The sequence below is a fragment of the Melozone crissalis genome, unplaced genomic scaffold (genome assembly GCF_028551555.1).
Source record: "Melozone crissalis strain CALT ecotype California unplaced genomic scaffold, PUWL_Pcris_2 ptg000160l_1, whole genome shotgun sequence".
Taxonomy (NCBI): domain Eukaryota; kingdom Metazoa; phylum Chordata; class Aves; order Passeriformes; family Passerellidae; genus Melozone; species Melozone crissalis.
Window position 1 is genome coordinate 437,719 of NW_026535931.1, and position 18,272 is coordinate 455,990.

Here is an 18,272-nt window from a genome sequence, read left to right on the forward strand (position 1 = left end):
CTGGGGTCGGTTCCTCCAGCGGTGCCCGGGGACAGAAGGTGTGGGTGAGGCTGGAGGTGCCCATGGGACACTCCCTGTGCCCATTCCTGTCCCCTCGGGCCGTCACCGCCCTCTGCATCTCTTCAGGGGCAGCCACATAAAGTTGGTGAAGCTGTTCAGGATCTCTGCATAGCCCTGGGCGTGGGGAGTTGGTGGTTTTGGGAGTAACAAGCCCCTGCCCTCCGTTGGGACCTTTCCCTGCTGGGTCTGTCCTAAGGCCTTCCATAGCCCCAGTGCTCGGGTTTTCCACCCTTTGTGTGTTTAGAAAGTCCCTGTTCTTCACTTTGGTGTTTTATATAAAACTAACAACGTGCCCAAAGGTTTCTTTGATCATCTTAACGTGTTCGGGTGCTTCTGCAGTGTTGTTCAGCCAGGGTGGAGGACCTGGAGCCATCACAGATAATTTAATCAGTTATATAAGCTTGTATGTATGGCTTAGATGTAGATCATGGTATAGATACTGTGCTGCTCGGTGGAACAATTATAATCCTGTGGCTATTTGGTGGGAGGAGGTTTCTAATAGGCAGGAGGGCGAGCGATCACGTGCCTCAGGAAATGGAGCATGGCTGTGCCTTCATTCTGTTAAATAAAGCAGAATCAAAGTCAGCATTGAATGGAAATGAAGTAGCTTCAAACCATAAATCACAGCATCATCCTCCTCCCGTTTGGTGCCGTGTCTGTGCTTGGTGGTGGGGCTGCCCAAGTGTGTTTTCCATTAAAATGACCTGGTCTGGGTCTCCATCTAGATGTTGCTGTTTTTCAATGGCTCAGAGGTGGCCCTGAGGCTGTGTGGCCCCATGGGCTCCTGCTGTCACATGGTGGCCCTTCAGCATCGATCGCCTTCCCCAGGCTGCTGCAACTCCATTGACATCGACAGGATCAATAATTTATTGTTGAGTTCAGAGCGATGGGCTGGGTTAGAGCTGGAGCAGTGAAACAACAAAACGAGTTGGGAGCAAGCACAGGGGAGTAATTTCAGGAGCCACAGAGAGGAAAGGCATGAGATGGCTCGTGTTGGTGATGGTGGGGTGGAGAACTGGTCCTTGTGGGACACTGGCTGGAATCTGGTGGGGTTCAGGAATGCTTGGGCTGCCCCTCTTGTGCCTCATTATCCTCTTTCTGTGCAGAGGTGGAGAATTCAAGTAGGCAAGAAGTGGCTTCCTGCTGCAGGAGTGTATTACAAAACCTCCCTGACATGAGCTCAGCTTCCAGCCTGCCTTTTAACACTTCACGTGTTCTTCTAGCTTGGGCAAAAGCCTCTCCTTTTCAGGAGGGGTTTCTTCACAGAAAGAGTGGTCAGGCCTTGGAAGGGGCTGTGCAGAGATTGGTGGGGTCCCCATCCCTGGAGGTGGCCAGAGAATGACTGGACATGGCACTGAGTGCCCTGGACAGGTGACAAGGTGGGGATTGGTCACAGGATGGACTGGATGAACTGGGAGGGCTTTTCCAGCCTCACTGATTGTGGGATTCTGTCCTGAAATGCTGCTCCAATTGTTCTGCCTTCCCTTCCCTCAGCCTTGTCCTGTAACTGTTATTCCTGCTTGATGGAGCACTCCAGAAAATGGGAGATTTTGAGGAGAATGAGCAGCCAAAGCTGGGACTTTGCTCCTTCCTGAACAGAGCCATTTCAAAATTCAGAGATCTTGCCACCCTCTGAAATTCCCATTCCATGCTTCTTGTCCTTCTGCCCCAGCCAGCAGGTGTGAGGAGTTTATAATGAACTCTGCTGAGAGGTGATTTGGGGAGGAATGTTCGTTGGGTACTGCATAACACTGCTGAATTGTCTGGGTAGTTAAAATTACAGGAATAGCTGCACAGGTGGTCTTAAAGTTGTGGAAATAAACCTTTAATTGCTGGCGAAGGGAGCAGTGAGTAAGGGAGGCTCAGGGGGGATTTCCTCCAGGCTGAGCCTCCTCAGCTGCTCCTCAGTGTGAGATCTCTGTCACCCAGGTGGGAAAATGCCCTGGACACAGGAGCTTGGATGGCAAATTGGCCATCCCAGTGGTTCCCAGTTTCTGCCCTGTGGACTGAAATCAGGGGCAGGATGGTGGTGTCAGGACAACTAGGAATGGCTGACATTGGTGGAGGGAGATGTTTGTCTGACCAAATATTAGGGGGTGATCAGGAGGGAAGAGAAAATTGTCACTCCACAGGGAAACCTGGCTTGTGTGCCAGCACATGTCAGAAATTTTTAACAGAGCACTAGAAGGGGGTTGTTTATTCTCCTCCCTTTGTACTCAAACCATCTGAGTGCTCCACAACAAGAAATTAATTCCCCCAAAATTATAGTGTAAAATAACCATTCCCTGACTCCTGTTTTATGGGTCATGGATGGGCTGAGTGAACCGAACAAGGAATTAAATTTGGGTTAGTGGCTGAACTCTTGCACAAAAGCTATTTTGAACAGTTCTTTGTTCAGAAGTTTGAATTTAAGAGGGGGAAGTTGGAGCACTAAAGGTTGTTTCGTTTGTGAACCTCCCAGTTCTGTGTGAGCTTGGAGATCAACACAGGTTGGCCTTGAGTGAGGACAGAATAGGGAACTGGGGATTAATTAATTAACTAGGACTAACTAGTTCTGATTCTTGTAACTTACTGAGGGATGTTACCGAAGGCACACAGCTGCTGGGAGGGAGTGAAGACCTGCAGGAATCCATCTTTAGCCAGTCTTCATTAAGGTGTTGTTAATTAATCATGTTTTCTGTGTGGCCAGGTTAGACAGGGCTTGGAGCAGCCTGGGGTGGTAGCAGGTGCCCCTGCCCATGGCAGGAGGTGGAACAAAATGAGCTTTAAAGTCCCTTCAAACCCAAACCACTCAACCATTTGATGATTCCAGTATTTTTCTGTTGCTGTTGGTTGCTTCTTCTGTTTTCTCTGTACATTTCTGTTCATTTTCTTTACCTTTAGAGGTGTGTGTGTCCAAGTTCAGGCCTTGATGGCCATTTCAGTACCATGAGCATTTCCCTGCCCTGTCCCAAGTCTGCCCTTGGCCTCTCTTGTTGAGCCCAGCACTGGGAACTTCCACCAGGTTTTACACAGGGTGGGGAAACACCCAGCACCAAGCAATAAATGCTGCTTGGGAGTGGAAATATTTCCTTTTCCTTCCACTTTGTAGCATCAAACGTGCCATGAGAGCTTTCCTAAAGGAAAGGTCCTTCCTTCAGTGCTGCTGGTCACAACTCTGACCCTTTCCATTGATAAAATTTGCCTTTTCTGGGCACAGGACAGGTGGGGATTGGAGGCTGAAAGCCACTTCCAGCCATGGATTTCCCCATGGGTGGATATTTTGGGTTTGCTTGGAGCTTTTTAGGCTTTCCTGCAGCAGGATTTCAGGGTGCTGTTCATCTACACCACATTTTCCTTCCTGGCTCAATCCTCCTATTGGAATCAAGAGGCACCTGTGTCCATGTGGGTTATATAAAAATTCACCCAGAAAGTCTCTCTGCCTCAAAGACACACTGTGAATGGCTGGCTCGTGGTAATTAATAAAGGAAGAAGTGTATTAAAGCAAGGAAATTGCCTCAAAAGTGTTTTTTAATTTATTTTGATGATCAGCTTGAATAATTTATTGGAATATTTCATAATGTACCAGTAAATGGACTGCTGGGAACATTTAGAAAAAATAATTAAGTCTTAGCAACTGGGCACTTCAGTGCAGCAGTTTCTGGTGGAAAATCTTTGGCATTTGAGCAATGTGTGCGTTGTGTGCCCCCAAATCCAAGCTCCCAGGATGAATTCCTGGCTCCCATGGATCCCTAACTCCATCACCTCTTCTTCGGCTCACCTGGATGCTGAGTCTCTGTCAATGCTGATTTTGGCAGCATAGTGGTGTTCCCAGTGCAGTTTTGGGTAAAATTGGGAAAAAACTGTGTCACAATTTTCAGAGCGTTTCTCTTGTTACAGGTTGAAAAACCTGATGTGGGAATGGCCAAAATAAATGCTGGGATTCATCCATCAATCCCAGCAGGACCATTCCTGGTTGGGAAATCACATTTACAAGGGTTTTAGCTTCCAGAAGCTTTACCAGCTGTGGAAGTTTCTCCTTGGTGAAGATGAGGTGGAGCCACATATCTTACTTTGCCCATTACCTTAATGGGGGATCATTTATTGGGAAAACAAATGAAGTCAGGACAAAACCATCCCAAGGAGAGACACCCTCAGGTCCCTGTTAAGAAACAGCCCTGTAAGTAATTCCAAAATCTAAAATGTGGAGCAGCTGCCTCCATGTGCAGCTGTGAACCAGATTTGGGGAGTGGTGTTGGTTTGTTGGGTTTGGTTTTGTTTTTTCCTCAGCTGAGTCGGTGCCTCCAGTTGTGGGTTGTGTAATTTTGCACAAATTCCTTCATGCCTTCATTTATTCCCTTTTTTATGCTGTGTCCCTGAGCTACTTTGGTTTCTAAATTCAGGCCTTACATATTTATCTGTGCCATTCAATTAGACCACATCCCCAATGCTGCTCTATAGTTTCACAGTATGTGGGAAATTTGGTAATTAAATGCATGCAAATGCTGCAAGAATAGAATAAATTAATTTTCCTTAATATCAGCAGGCCATTTGGTGATTTCTCAGAGATATTGTGACCAAGATACTGGCCCTTCTCTCCCCTTCTTGCCATCTTTTTTGAGTCTTTACTATTATTGCTCTAGAAATACCCAATCAGTTTTATAGGAAGAGAATCCTAAACTCCGGAATTACATAAGGAAGGAGATCTGTACTCCAGGATTTTTTGGATTTCCATATAAAACCTGAGCTGGAAACAGCATTTGAGTGTGTGGTGGAGTTTCAGATTGATGTGTGTGTGGATCAGGGTGTAAAGGTTGTGTCACAGCAGTTGCAAGGGATAACCTGAGTTCCCTCTGAATGATTTGTACTGGGTGTTCCAGCTTTGGAGTTGCTGAGGATCTCCAGGTATTCTTCTCAAGGATTCAAGTTATTTATTGGGCTGGGATCTCCAGGTGTTTTTACCAAGGACTCAGTTATTTATTGGGTTTTATTTGTTCCTGAAGCCCACTGCACTCCAGAGAGTTGAGTTCAGCTTCCCTGAGCTCCTCCCACGTGAATTCAGCATCCTCCTGGCCTGGGCAGGCTGGGGGTGCTTGACCTCGTGCTGAAATAGCAGAATTTTAACAATTTAGTTTCCAAGGAATCTGAAAGTCTTTTTTTTTTCTCCAGATCTTTAATATTTATTTGGATGCTGTGTTTGTGTTGTCTTAAAAGATCTGACCTTACTGCTTATCTTTTTCCTTGCTTGAGGGACCTTATCCCAGGCAGCTTTGAGATTCGTTCTGTGCCATTTCCTCATGTTTTTTGTGCCATATCCTCAAGATTTTTGTGCCATATCCTCATGGGTTTTGTTCCATATCCTCATGGTTTTTGTGCCACATCCTCACTGGTTTTTGTTCCATATCCTCACTGGTTTTTGTGCCACATCTTCACTGTTTTTGTGCCATATCCTCACTGGTTTGGTGCCATATCCTCATTTTTTGTGCCATATCTTCACTGGTTTTTGTGCCATATCCTCACCGGGTTTGGTGCCATATTCTCACTGTTTTTGTGCCATATCCTCACTGGTTTTTGTGCCATATCCTCACTGGTTCTGTGCCATATCCTCCTGGTTTTTGTGCCATCTCCTCATGTTTTTTGTGCCATCTCCTCACTGGTTTTGGTGCCATATCCTCACTGGTTTGGTGCCATATCCTCACTGGTTTTGTGCCATATCCTCATGGGTTTTGTGCCATATCCTCACTGGTTTTTGTGCCATATCCTCACTGGTTTTTGTGCCATATCCTCACTGGTTTTGGTGCCATATCCTCATGGTTTTTGTGCCATATCCTCATGGTTTTTGTGCCATATCCTCATTTTTTGTGCCATATCCTCACCAGGTTTGGTGCCATATCCTCACTGTTTTTGTGCCATATCCTCACTGGTTTTTGTGCCATATCCTCACCGGGTTTGGTGCCACATCTTCACTGTTTTTGTGCCATATCCTCACTGTTTTTGTGCCATATCCTCACTGGTTTTGGTGCCATATTCTCATGGTTTTTGTGCCATATCCTCACTGGTTTTTGTGCCATATCCTCACTGGTTCTGTGCCATATCCTCATGGTTTTTGTGCCATATCCTCATGGTTTTAGTGCCGTATCCTCATGGTTTTTGTGCCATATCCTCACTGGTTTTTGTGCCATATCCTCATGGTTTTAGTGCCGTATCCTCATGGTTTTTGTGCCATATCCTCACTGGTTTTTGTGCCATATCCTCACTGGTTTTGGTGCCATATCCTCACTGGTTTTTGTGCCATATCCTCACTGGTTCTGTGCCATATCCTCACTGGTTCTGTGCCATATCCTCATGGTTTTTGTGCCATATCCTCACTGGTTTTTGTGCCATATCCTCACTGGTTCTGTGCCATATCCTCACTGGTTCTGTGCCATATCCTCACTGGTTTTTGTGCCATATCCTCATGGTTTTAGTGCCGTATCCTCATGGTTTTTGTGCCATATCCTCACTGGTTTTTGTGCCATATCCTCCTGGTTTTTGTGCCATATCCTCACGGTTTTTGTGCCTCTCCTCTTGGGTTTGGTGTTTGGGTCCCTCCCCGAGCACCGTGCCGGGGCTGGGTTCCCTTCCAGCCTGCAGCACTGCAGTGCTGTTGCATCAGTGCAGGGTTTCTGTCATCCCTCTCTCCCTTGGCCTCTTGGAGTGAGAACAGGCTGCCGAGGCAGCAGCAGCAGCTCAGAAATGCAGGGTATTCCTGCTATTCCTGCTGCTGCTTCTGGAGCTGGCACGAGGAGCAGAGCTGCAGAGCCCTGGTGGGCGGCTGCGTTCGGGGGAACCAACTTCCTCCCAGCTCTGCTGTGAGCACCAAGTTGCTTTTCAGGGCGGTTTTTCCAGAATAGTTTGTGTTCAAGAGGGGCTGGGGGAGATCCTACAAGCTGCTTCTTGCTTGTGGAACTCACTGAGGTGGCACCTTGGGCAGTGAAGGTGGGTTCAGCTGTGTCCAGCCGTGGTGTGCACGTGCCTGGAGCTCGTTTTGGGGGTGAAACCAGCAGGTCTGCTCCTCACCCTGGTGCCTTCAGTTTGAGTTTTCATATTTTCCAGACTCTGTGCTGCATTGGTACAGAACTCTGAACTTCATATAAAGTGTTTTAGCAAGTTCTCCTCACAGCTCAGTCAGTCAGAACAATCCTTTTCCAGCCCCAGAACCAAGAGCTGCAGCTCCAGGCCCAAAAAGTGTAAACAGCAGGGAATTGAGGAGAGCAATCTGAGAGGATGGGGCTGCATCACCTGGAGCTGGAATTGGACAATTAACCCAATATAGAAATGAACCAAAACTTATTAAAGTGTGGAAACTGATGACCAGTGTCCATCTTGGGTGGAGCCACGGCCAGGCTCTTGTGCTGCCCAAGGTGTATCCTTTGAGGAGATCCTTTCAATAAATCCATAATTTATTCTTTAACTCTGTGTAGCTCTGTTCCAGGAACCTCTCAAGGCATCACCTACAGCTTCAGGGCCTGAAAAGTATAAATAAAAAATTATAATTGTACGAAAACTCATAACTATTGTCCATCTTGGGTGGACAGTAAGTGCCATGGCCAGACTCTTGTGCTGCCCAAAGGGTATCCTGTAAAGGCCTTTTTAATAATAAATCCCTACTTTATTCTTTAACTCTGTCTAGCTCTGTTGCAGGGTGCCCCTCAAGGTGTCATCTACAGCCTCAGGGCTTGATAAGTATAAATAAAAATTTATAATTGTATGAAATCTTGTGACTCTTAGTCCATCTTGGGTGGACAGTGGGCCAAGTGCCAGTGAACCATCTTGGGTGGACAATAAGTGCCCTGGCCAGGCTCTTGTGCTGCCCGAGGTGGATCCTTTGAGAATATCCTTTGAATAAATCCCTGCTTTATTCTTTAACTATGTGTAGATCTGTTCCAGGAACATCTCAAGGCATCACCTACAGCCTCAGGGCCTGAAAAGTACAAATAAAAATTTATAATTATATGAAATCTCGTGACTCTGAGTCCATCTTGGGTGGACAAGAGTCACGGCCGGGCTCTTGTTCTGCCCAAGGTGTATCCTTTGAGGAGATCCTTTTAATAAATCCGTAATTTATTGTTTAACTCTGTGTTGCTCTGTTCCAGGGTGCCCCACAAGGCGTCACCTGCAACTTCAGGGCCTGAAAAGAATAAATAAAAATTTAAAATTGTATGAAAACTCGTGACTATTGTCCATCTTGGGTGGACAATGAGCCAAGTGCCAATGAGCCATCTTGGGTGTAGCCCTGGCCAGGCTCTTGTGCTGCCCGAGGTGGATCCTGTAAAGGCCTTTTTAATAATAAACCCTGCTTTATTCTTTGTCTAGCTGTGTTCCAAGGCATCACCTCCATGGGGGTGAGAGCAGCGGGGCTCCCCGTGCCGCTGCCCGTGCCGCTCTCACCTCGTGCCCGTGTTTTCTCCCCGCAGAGCTGACCTGCCCGGGGTGCAACATCTCTAAAGAAGCTGCTGCAGGATGAAAAGATGGCAGCGCGGCTGCTCGCACCACCAGGCCCCGAGAGTTTTAAACCCTTCACTCCGGAGTCCCTGGCCAACATCGAGAAACACATCGCGGAGCTGAAGAAGAAGCAGCGCTCCAAGCAGGACAGCAGCCACCGGGACGACGATGAAGACAGCAAACCAAAACCAAACAGTGACCTTGAGGCGGGCAAGAATTTGCCTTTCATCTACGGGGACATCCCTAAAGGGCTGGTTGCTGTGCCGCTGGAGGACTTTGACCCTTATTATATGACCCAGAAAGTGAGTCTGCAAGGAAGGAGTTGCTAAAGCGCCTTTTTTTTTCTTGGGAGTTTACAGGTTTGGGTTATGGTTTGAACAGAAGATAAAGGAAGGGAGTCTTGGATGGGGATGGTTTGGTTGTTTTGTATATATAAAATATTTTTTATATATTTTTCTGTGGGGTTTAATAGAGGTGATATTATCACCTCTGTCACCTCAGTCTTTAAGGGTGGAGTTAGGAGAGCAAGCTCTGGAAACTAAAAATAGTTCAAGTTGTGCTGATGTGCCAATTTGAACCATCAGGGCAATAAGAAGAATTTAATGGAGGGGTAACAGTAAAGGTTTCAGTGTGTATTTCATCACTTACATGGAATTCAGTCTGAAGTTGATGGTTATGAAGCACTGGGACACAGAATCATGGCCAAAAAGGAGACTAATTAACTCACTTTCATCTTAATTTTTGTTTGTCTAAGGTGATGTGGCAGGAAGCATTTATGGGTGCTGAGGTGTTTGGAGAAAAGGTGTCGTGAGGGAATGGTTGTCAAACTCTGCTGGGGATGAAGGGGAGGGATCCACTGGTGATGGAATGAGGAGCATGGCCACTGATTTCACTAGAAGGCAAAACTGAGGTTCTTCAGTGTTTAATTTCATTGCTTTCTTTGATGCAAGTCTAATTGAGGCAGCTGAGACAGTCACCATCTCGAGTGAGGCTCAGCTGTGCCTCTGGGGGAGCTGCAGACTGAGCTGTGTGGGTGACAGGAGCTGTGCTGTGGCTGTTCAGGGCTCAGAACTGGCTGAGTGTGCAGTCTGTGTCACGGGTGACCAATGAGTTTGGTCAGAGTTTTTGTTGGGACAGACGTTTGTGCCACGCTCAGGAGTGACTCTGAGACTGGCAGGGCATCATTGACATGAAATCAGCTGAATTTGGGGAGTGATGAGTGTAACTGACCCTTCTTTACTCTGATTAATTTAATGGTTGTTTGTGTCAATTAATTCTTGTGTCCTGAGTGCTGAGGGCAGGTTCTGAGTCAGGACAGGGCTGTGACATTTGGGGATCTGTGTTTGGCAGCGTGGTGCCCAGCTGATGTGCTCCTCCAGGAGATGCACTACCAGGAGCTGCTGTGGGAACAAGGCAGCTTAGTTATCCTCAGGAATACTCTTTATTTATTAAACAAATATTTTCTCTTTATTAAACCAGTCTAGTTCTGGTGAGAGCAGGTCATAGAATTAAAGGATTTGGGTTGGGAGGGATCTTAAAGCTCATCCAGTGCCACCCCTGCCAGGGACAGGGACACTTTCCACTGTCCCAGGCTGCTCCAAGCCCTGTCTTGGGCACTGCCAGGGATCCAGGAGCACCCACAGCTTCTCTGGGCACTCTGTGCCCACCCTCACAGGAGAACTCCCAAGGTCTCTCAACCCCTTTTTCCCACCACAGAAATGTCTGTGATGCCACTGTCAGAGTTTTGAAGCCTCTCTGTGTCTGTGAGGTGCAGGGCTGGTGTCAGTGGGAGAATTGGGCCGATTCATGTTTTATTCTGGCTGAAGGAGGGGGCAGTGCTGAAGGGGCAGTGGGCAGAGCTCCCTGGCTCTCAGCATTCCCCCCCAAACCCCAAAAGGAGGCGCAGGGAACCCCCTTTTCCCTCCTGCCGCATCCGTCTGCGCGTTTGCCTCCCAACACGAGGCTATTAATAAACCTTTCATTTGGAGAGGCAGGAACGCGCTGCATTCCCTCTCTGAAGGCATCTGTCACATCCCTGGGAATGCAGGGAAGGTTCTGGAGATGGGAGCAAACCCCCCCCAGCCCTGCTGACCTCCCCACAAACCCTGAATCCTCTGCTCCCTCCCTGTCCATCTCAGCCTTGCCTTAGTGCTCCTTGCTGCTTCCAACAGTCAGTGACTTTCCACAAAGAATTTTTTTTTAAGGCCATTAAAAAAGGCTCTTCTCTGAATCATCAGGAATTACGAATCTGCTTGAATCATGGGAAGTTTTCCAAGATTTTTTTTTTTTTCTCTCTCTCCCCTTCTCCAGAAGGTTTTGCATCACAGGTCTTTGCTTTTGCAGCGTGCACGGGGACGAATCAGCTGGTTGCTTTTCCCTGCAGGAGGACACGGTGATCTTGGTTTGTCTAAGGAAACTGAAACTGCATTTCAACAGAGCAGCTGAACCTCCCAGCACCTGTAAACTGATATTTAAAGGAGAAACAGTGTGACCTGGAAACAGAACCGTGGCACAGGGAGTCACAACTCCTGGGTTTGTAGCCCAGCAATGGTTTTGTCCAAGCTGCTGCTCTTTCCTCTGCTCAGTTTTGCAATATGGGAGTCACAGAATCCCAGAATCCTTGAATTGGAAAAGACCTCCAGGATCAAGTTCAGCTTGTTCCCAGCTCTGGACACATTCTAGCCCCTGAGTTTCTTGAAGTGAGGGGTAAATCATGGCTCTGAGGAGAATCTGGAATCCCTTTGCTCACAGGCAGCAGCTTTGGGAGCTGCTTTAGCTCCCTTTTGTCTCTGTGTAAGGACCAGAAAGAATTCTTTCATGTTTTCTTGTTTTACAACTTGAAATGGCTTTCCAGTTCCTGGGTAGGAGCAATAGTTGACCATTTTTATTATGGAAACCCAAACCATTTCAATTCATATATCCAAAAGGCAGGTACATGAACTTCCTTGTTCACATGTGCAAACAAAATTCAGGAAAAACCCCCTGTAAGCAGCCCCAGCCTTGGGAGCAGAGCAGCCTCATGGCCTTAAATCCTGCAATGTTTATTAAGATATCAGGACCATTTTCCTCTTTCATTCCCATATCCAGGATTTCCATTTTGGAAGTTTTTCCATCTTCTGTGCCTCTCTTTCCTTCTGAACCATTCGTGGTCCAGCCCATCCCTCCTCAGCACCTCCTCACCCTGTTCTTTCCCTCTGGACTCTGTTCTTTCCTTCTGGACTCTGTTCTTTCCCTCCTCACCCTGTTCTTTCCCTCTGGACTCTGTTCTTTCCTTCTGGACTCTGTTCTTTCCCTCCTCACCCTGTTCTTTCCCTCTGGACTCTTTTCTTTCCCTCTGGACTCTGTTCTTTCCCTCTGGACTCTGTTCTTTCCTTCTGGACTCTGCTCTTTCCCTCCTCACCCTGTTCTTTCCCTCTGGACTCTGTTCTTTCCCTCTGGACCCTGTTCTTTCCCTCTGGACCCTGTTCTTTCCTTCTGGACTCTGTTCTTTCCCTCTGGACCCTGTTCTTTCCCTCTGGACTCTGTTCTTTCCCTCTGGACCCTGTTCTTTCCATCCTCACCCTGTTCTTTCCCTCTGGACTCTGTTCTTTCCTTCTGGACTCTGCTCTTTCCCTCCTCACCCTGTTCTTTCCCTCTGGACTCTTTTCTTTCCCTCTGGACTCTGTTCTTTCCCTCTGGACTCTGTTCTTTCCTTCTGGACTCTGCTCTTTCCCTCCTCACCCTGTTCTTTCCCTCTGGACTCTGTTCTTTCCCTCTGGACCCTGTTCTTTCCATCCTCACCCTGTTCTTTCCCTCTGGACCTTGTTCTTTCCCTCTGGACTCTGTTCTTTCCCTCTGGACGTGGTGTTTGCCAGGTTGGGGTTGTTCTCCTCAAACACCTTCCATTTCCAATTCCCTCAAATTCCATCCCTGCTGCAGGATGAGGTGAAGGTGCTCCTGCAAAGGCTGCAGTGATGAGGCAGCAGAAGGTCCCTGGATATTCTGTGGGCAAGTTTAGGTGGATAAGATGGATTTCAGTGGGAAAAGGAGGAGTGTCCACACACACACACACACACAGGTGAGGTCTGACTGGGCTGGGACGTCTGAGGTCACCCATGGCCTCCACAGAAGCACCTGAGGATCTCTCCAGAGCCTTCGTGCCAAGGGAGTGACTTGCAGCTTTGTCAAGTCACATGCCAGCTTTGGAAACGGGCCCTGTGGGTCCAGAATGTCACCTTGGCCCAGGAAAATCACAGGGATGTGAGGGACCAGCTGCAGGAGGCACGTCTGGCTCTGGGATGTGCCTCAGGAGCCTTGGCCGTGGTGACTCTGCAAGGTCGCGACACCATTCCTGGGTTTGCATTTCAGAGAAGTCACCAAAACAGAGAAAAGAGTCAGAACCATCCCAAAAATCAGATTTTTATTCTTATTTCCAGCATCTCATTGCCTTTCCCAGGTCTTGAGTGCTTTAATGGTGTTTTTTCTTCCACTTTGGCTTCAGAGGAGCAGGAAAAGTGAGTGTGGAAGGGAAAGAGTGAAGAAAGGAGGTTGGATTCCCTGGCAGGCGTGTTCTGCAGTCCTCTCCAGGTGTTGGAGGGAAGGCAGAGTGGGATGGAGCTGTTGGTGCTGTGGATCCAGGCGTGCAGAGCTGGGATCAGGGAGTGCCAAGTGTGGAATCTGCTCCCATCTCCTCAGTAACTGCAGCCCACTCGTGAGGGGGAAAGGCTGGAGGATTATTTCTGGCCAGGAGTCAGAGTGGATTTCCTTGCACAGGTCCTTAAAACTTAAAAATCAGGGGCTCAAAATCAGGGACTCCCTGCAGCAGCTGCACATCTCCCAGGGCTGGGGTCTCACCTGAGCAGGGCAGAGGGGCTCAGCCCAGGCTCGGGGGGCTCCTGGGGCACCTCAAACCTTCTGCCCAGGGCTGCTCTCAGGACTGGTTGTGTCTGTAATTCCTAAATTCCTTCTCCAGCAGCCCCAGTGGCTCACTCAGGGTGTCACCAGGAAGCCACTGCTGCAGGAATGTGCTCCCATATGTTCTGAGGCTGTTCCCAAAGCTGTTTGCTTCTGAAATCTCCTGCCCACTCCCCCTCACTCCCCAGCCATCACAGAGCTGCTCAGTGGCAAACCTGCAGGAAGCAGGAATGTTTTAAATCTTGCTGGAGCTGGAATGATTCTTGCCATCCCCCAGTTGGTTCTGTTGCTCTCCCAAGCACAGTCATCATTTTGCAGATTGATTTTTATGGAACCTTCTTTTTATGAAGAAGGTTTTGGTGAGTCCTGATGAACTTGATGGGAACTGAAGAGGATGGAGTTTTTGGAGAGTCCAACCAGACAAAACCATCTCTTATCTGACTGCAAAATACCTTTTTCCAGGTATCACCTTCCTCTGAGTTTTGAGCTTTGCTTCAGCACATCTTAAAAGCTCTTAAGGATGTTCTTGGCCCAGCTCCAGAAAATGTTTTAAGAGCTTGCAGCCATTTTGAAATGGAGTTTTAATATGTCAGCAGCAGAATGGAAAGCTAGGAGAGGGTTTAAATTGCCAAACATTTCTTGGCTTTTGGGCTTTTCTTTCTATTGACAAGACCAAGTGGAGATTTACTCAGGATTTTAGAGGGTACACAGGGGAATGGTGGATGTCGTAATCCTTGAGCAGATTGGAATTCTGACACCTCACTGGTGTGAGGGCTGTGCTGAGAGGTCCAGGGGTGATGGGCTTTACAGGCAGGAACAATTCAGCAGCTTTTGTGGTCTGAAAGGAGAAATCTGGGCAGAAAACAAGGAGCTGCCTTAGGTGCAGTCACACAACACGTGAGGGACTAAGCAGGAAGAGCATGGAGTTCATGTTTGGTAGGCAATGGGATGATGAAAACTTAGATTTGTTCATGGAAAGGGTGGTCAGGCATTGGGAGGGGCTGCCCAGGAAGGTTTGGAGTCCCCATCCCTGAGATGTCCAAGGAATGAGTGGACACTCAGCACTGTGGGCTTTGGGAAGTTCCTGTCTTTTTCCAGCTGCCCTTGTCCCACATAATGTCCAGCACGGTCCTGCTGAGGTTTCATGTCTCAGAAGGTGTGGGAAATCCTTTTTAAAGAGATTTAAAGAGGAAGGGGATGTGAGTCCTGGAAAGTTTGTGGTGTCAGGGACAGGGGAGAGCTGATTCCTAGAACTGGGTGTCCCCTGAGCTCTCTGTAATGGCAATTTTGCAAAACTTTGGGCCTTTTAGGAGGTTTGTCCATGCCAAGGTGATCTGGTCATTAATTCTTGATGCTGCAATTTAAGAGCTGTCCAGGGCTGTCTTTAAAGTGCTTTTGGTGGGGATGCATTAGTGGTTCTGCTAACAAACCTTCCTCTCTCCGTGCTGAACCACAATCTGATTTTGATTTCCTTTGCAAATAATTTACTGCTCAGTGGTCTAATTTAACCAAACGAGCTCAAACACGTTGTTCCATTGACGAGGAAAATGACAAATTTCCCAAGATGAGTCTCCTGGGGAAGCCTGAGCTGGCACAGAGCCCTGGTGGATTCCCTGGGGTTGGGCTCTGAGCTCAGGGCTGTGCCAGCTGGGGTTGGAGACAGGAGTGAGTCCAGCTGTGCTTTGGGGCCATCCTGGAGGGGATAAAAACGGGAAAAACGGTGCCAGGGAAAGGGCTTTGGCTTCCAAGTGCACACAAATTGCATTTTTCCCTCTGTGGGTGCTCTGGGTGTGAGGCACCCACAGACCCGGTTTGCCCCTGGTGCTGCTCTCTGCAGGGAGATGGACCAGCAGAATTCTGCCCCACGCTCACACGGATCATTTCACAGGTTCTTAATGGAGAAATGAACCTGAAATCCATTCCACAGGTTCTGAATGGAGAAATGAACCTGAAATTCCTTCCACAGGTTCTTAATGGAGAAATGAACCTGAAATTCCTTCCACAGGTTCCAAAGAGGAAATGAACCTGAAATTCATTCCACGGGTTCTTAATGAAGAAATGAACCTGAAATTCCTTCCACAATGAACCTGAAATTCCTTCCACAGGTTCCGAATGGAGAAATGAACCTGAAATTCCTTCCACAATGAACCTGAAATTCCTTCCACAGGTTCTTAATGGAGAAATGAACCTGAAATTCCTTCCACAATGAACCTGAAATTCCTTCCACAGGTTCTTAATGGAGAAATGAACCTGAAATTCCTTCCACAATGAACCTGAAATTCCTTCCACAGGTTCTGAATGGAGAAATGAACCTGAAATTCCTTCCACAATGAACCTGAAATTCCTTCCACAGGTTCTTAATGGAGAAATCATCCTGAAATTCCTTCCACAGGTTCGGAATGAAGAAATGAACCTGAAATTCATTCCACAGGTTCTTAATGGAGAAATGAACCTGAAATTCCTTCCATGGGTTCTGAATGAAGAAATGAACCTGAAATTCGTTCCACAGATCCTGAATGCAGAATTGAACCTGAAAATCATTCCACAGATCCTGAATGAAGAAATGACCCTGAAATTCATTCCACAGGTTCTGAATGAAGAAATGAACCTGAAATTTTCATTAGTTCTGTAGGGAAAAGCGTTGAGTTTGCTGTGCTGGGGATGGTGGGTGACCTGTGGACGCTGCCACCACATTTTGGTCCTCTTTGCCCGTCAGTCTGTCCTTCCAGGGATTTGTAACTGCAGGATTTGTTGTGGTTGTTTGGGAAGTGTGATAATTCACTTGTGGGGAGTTTTGAATAAGTTTGAGACAAGAACTCTGAGTTGGTTTTAGTGATGCATTTTATTTTCTTTTTTTTTTGCATAATTGAGAAGGGTGAGTTCAGCTCACATTGTTACAGCAGAATTCAGAAAGTCCAAAACCCTTAATTACAAGACCTTTAAAAGAGTTATTAACCAATGAAATAAAGCAAAGATATTTATATTTTTGACCCAATCCTTAAATATTTCATTTTATAGAGCCATAGTACAGTGTAAACTTTCTTAGCCATTCATGTTACAACACACAAACCTATAGTGCTATATTCTAAACTCCTTCTTCACCTCTGTAACTACTTTTATTATTTTCTATATCCTAAACTCTGAAACTTCAAACTTTACTTAGCTTAATGTGTCTCTACTTTAAATCCACATTTTTACCTTTAACACTTAAGTTTAAAGGCATTTTCCAAGGTCTCAGATCAAATCCTGTGTTTAATATTAAATTTTAGCTTGCAAGTCTCAAATTCTAAGAGTTCTTTACATTTCAGATTCCAGCAGGGGCTGTGCCAGATCTGGTTCTGGGGCTCTGAGGATCCTTAGGAAGGAGTAATGGGGTGTGGGAGAGCAAAGAGGGGCTTGGGTGGGAAATTTGGAATTTTGGCTTCTGCCCTGGCTGGGATCTCAGATTATAAATGGATTTTTGGAGTAGAATTCCCCCTGGTGTCCTGGTGGGTGATGCCTGTGATGTTCAGGTGTGTTGTGCCCTAATGGGAGTTTCATAAAGGAGATTATTAAAAATAAAAAACAACAGAAAATGCAATTTTTTTTTACCCTGGAATTCTGTCTGCTTTGTGCAATTCCTGCTGTGATTTTCCTGCATTAACTCTGTCTCTCTCTTTCTTTTTCTTTTTTTCTCTGCAGACCTTTGTAGTACTAAACAGAGGGAAAACACTCTTCCGATTTAGTGCCACACCTGCCTTGTACATTTTAAGTCCTTTTAATCTGTTTAGAAGAATAGCTATTAAAATTTTGATACATTCATATCCTTTTTATTACTGAATTACCTTTGGGTATTTGTTGAAAATCTCTTAGCTCTTGTCTTTTGCTAATTTTTTCCATTTATTGAAAATCTCTTAGCTGTTATTTTTTGCATTGTTCACGAATATAAATGCCGGTCCTGCACCTGGAGATGTGGCCTCAGAATATGCACAAAATCCAGATTTTTACTGGAGGAAAAAGCAGTTCTTTAGCCACTCCAATGAAGGGAAATTCTCCTTTATTTTCCCTGTTCACACACGTGGATGAGTTTTGGAACAGATGTAACTTAAGGTTGTGTTTTACATGAAGGAGAGTTAGGCTTTAAAAGCTACTGAAATGTTTAAATGGAATTAAAATATACTGAAATAAATATTAGAATATTACATAGAAATAAACAGAATTATTATCTGGAGAACAAACCACAGCCACCTTGTCTGTAATTAGACACTGCCTAATTTCTTGCTCTTTGGGCATTTCTAAAACATCCTGCTAATGGCAAAGCTCCTCCAGAATGTCCCATTGCAGAGCTTTGGAGGCACCATCTGATGGTGTTCTTAGGAGAAAAATAATGTATTTTATTGACTGAGCTGCTCCAGCCTGTTTATTTATTTATTTTTAGAAAATGGATCTCAAATGGAAACACATCCACATGGTTTAGAGGCTTCTGTAATCTCCCTTCCTGTACCTCAGATGGAGGAAAAGCTTTTCCATCTTTTCAGAGTTGAATTGGGAATGTTTTTCCTTGGTCTGAGTTATTTCTCGTGGCCTTTCCTCCCCAGGGATGAATTTCTGTCAGGCTGAGCCCGAGGTGCTGCTGGAGGCTCTGGGGTCTGTTTGAGTCTCCTGAAATAATTCTGGAAGTCAAATATCTGAATTTCACCACTCTGCTCCTAATTCAGGAGTTACTGAATAGATGGATTTGGGGGCAAGGATTCATTTAGGCCTCTGAATTGAATTGCTGTGGCATAACAAAAAATGTAACATTGATTATATACAACTAATTTTAAAAGTAAATTAAATTTATATCAACCAGAAAATTCATCAAATGGTGATATAAA

At 46.3% G+C, this 18,272-nt stretch overlaps 1 protein-coding gene across 2 annotated transcripts in view; it reads left to right on the forward strand.

The window, feature by feature from the left end:
• The window catches only part of SCN8A (sodium voltage-gated channel alpha subunit 8), a 57,622-nt gene that overhangs the window by 1,719 nt on the left and 37,631 nt on the right, over positions 1 to 18,272 (forward strand). For both annotated transcript variants that reach the window (XM_054293532.1, XM_054293534.1), the window contains exons 2-3: positions 8,496 to 8,825; positions 17,098 to 17,215. In XM_054293532.1, coding sequence (XP_054149507.1) covers positions 8,550 to 8,825; positions 17,098 to 17,215 — 394 coding nt within the window. In that variant the 5' untranslated portion in view covers positions 8,496 to 8,549. The remainder of the gene's footprint in view (positions 1 to 8,495; positions 8,826 to 17,097; positions 17,216 to 18,272) is intronic.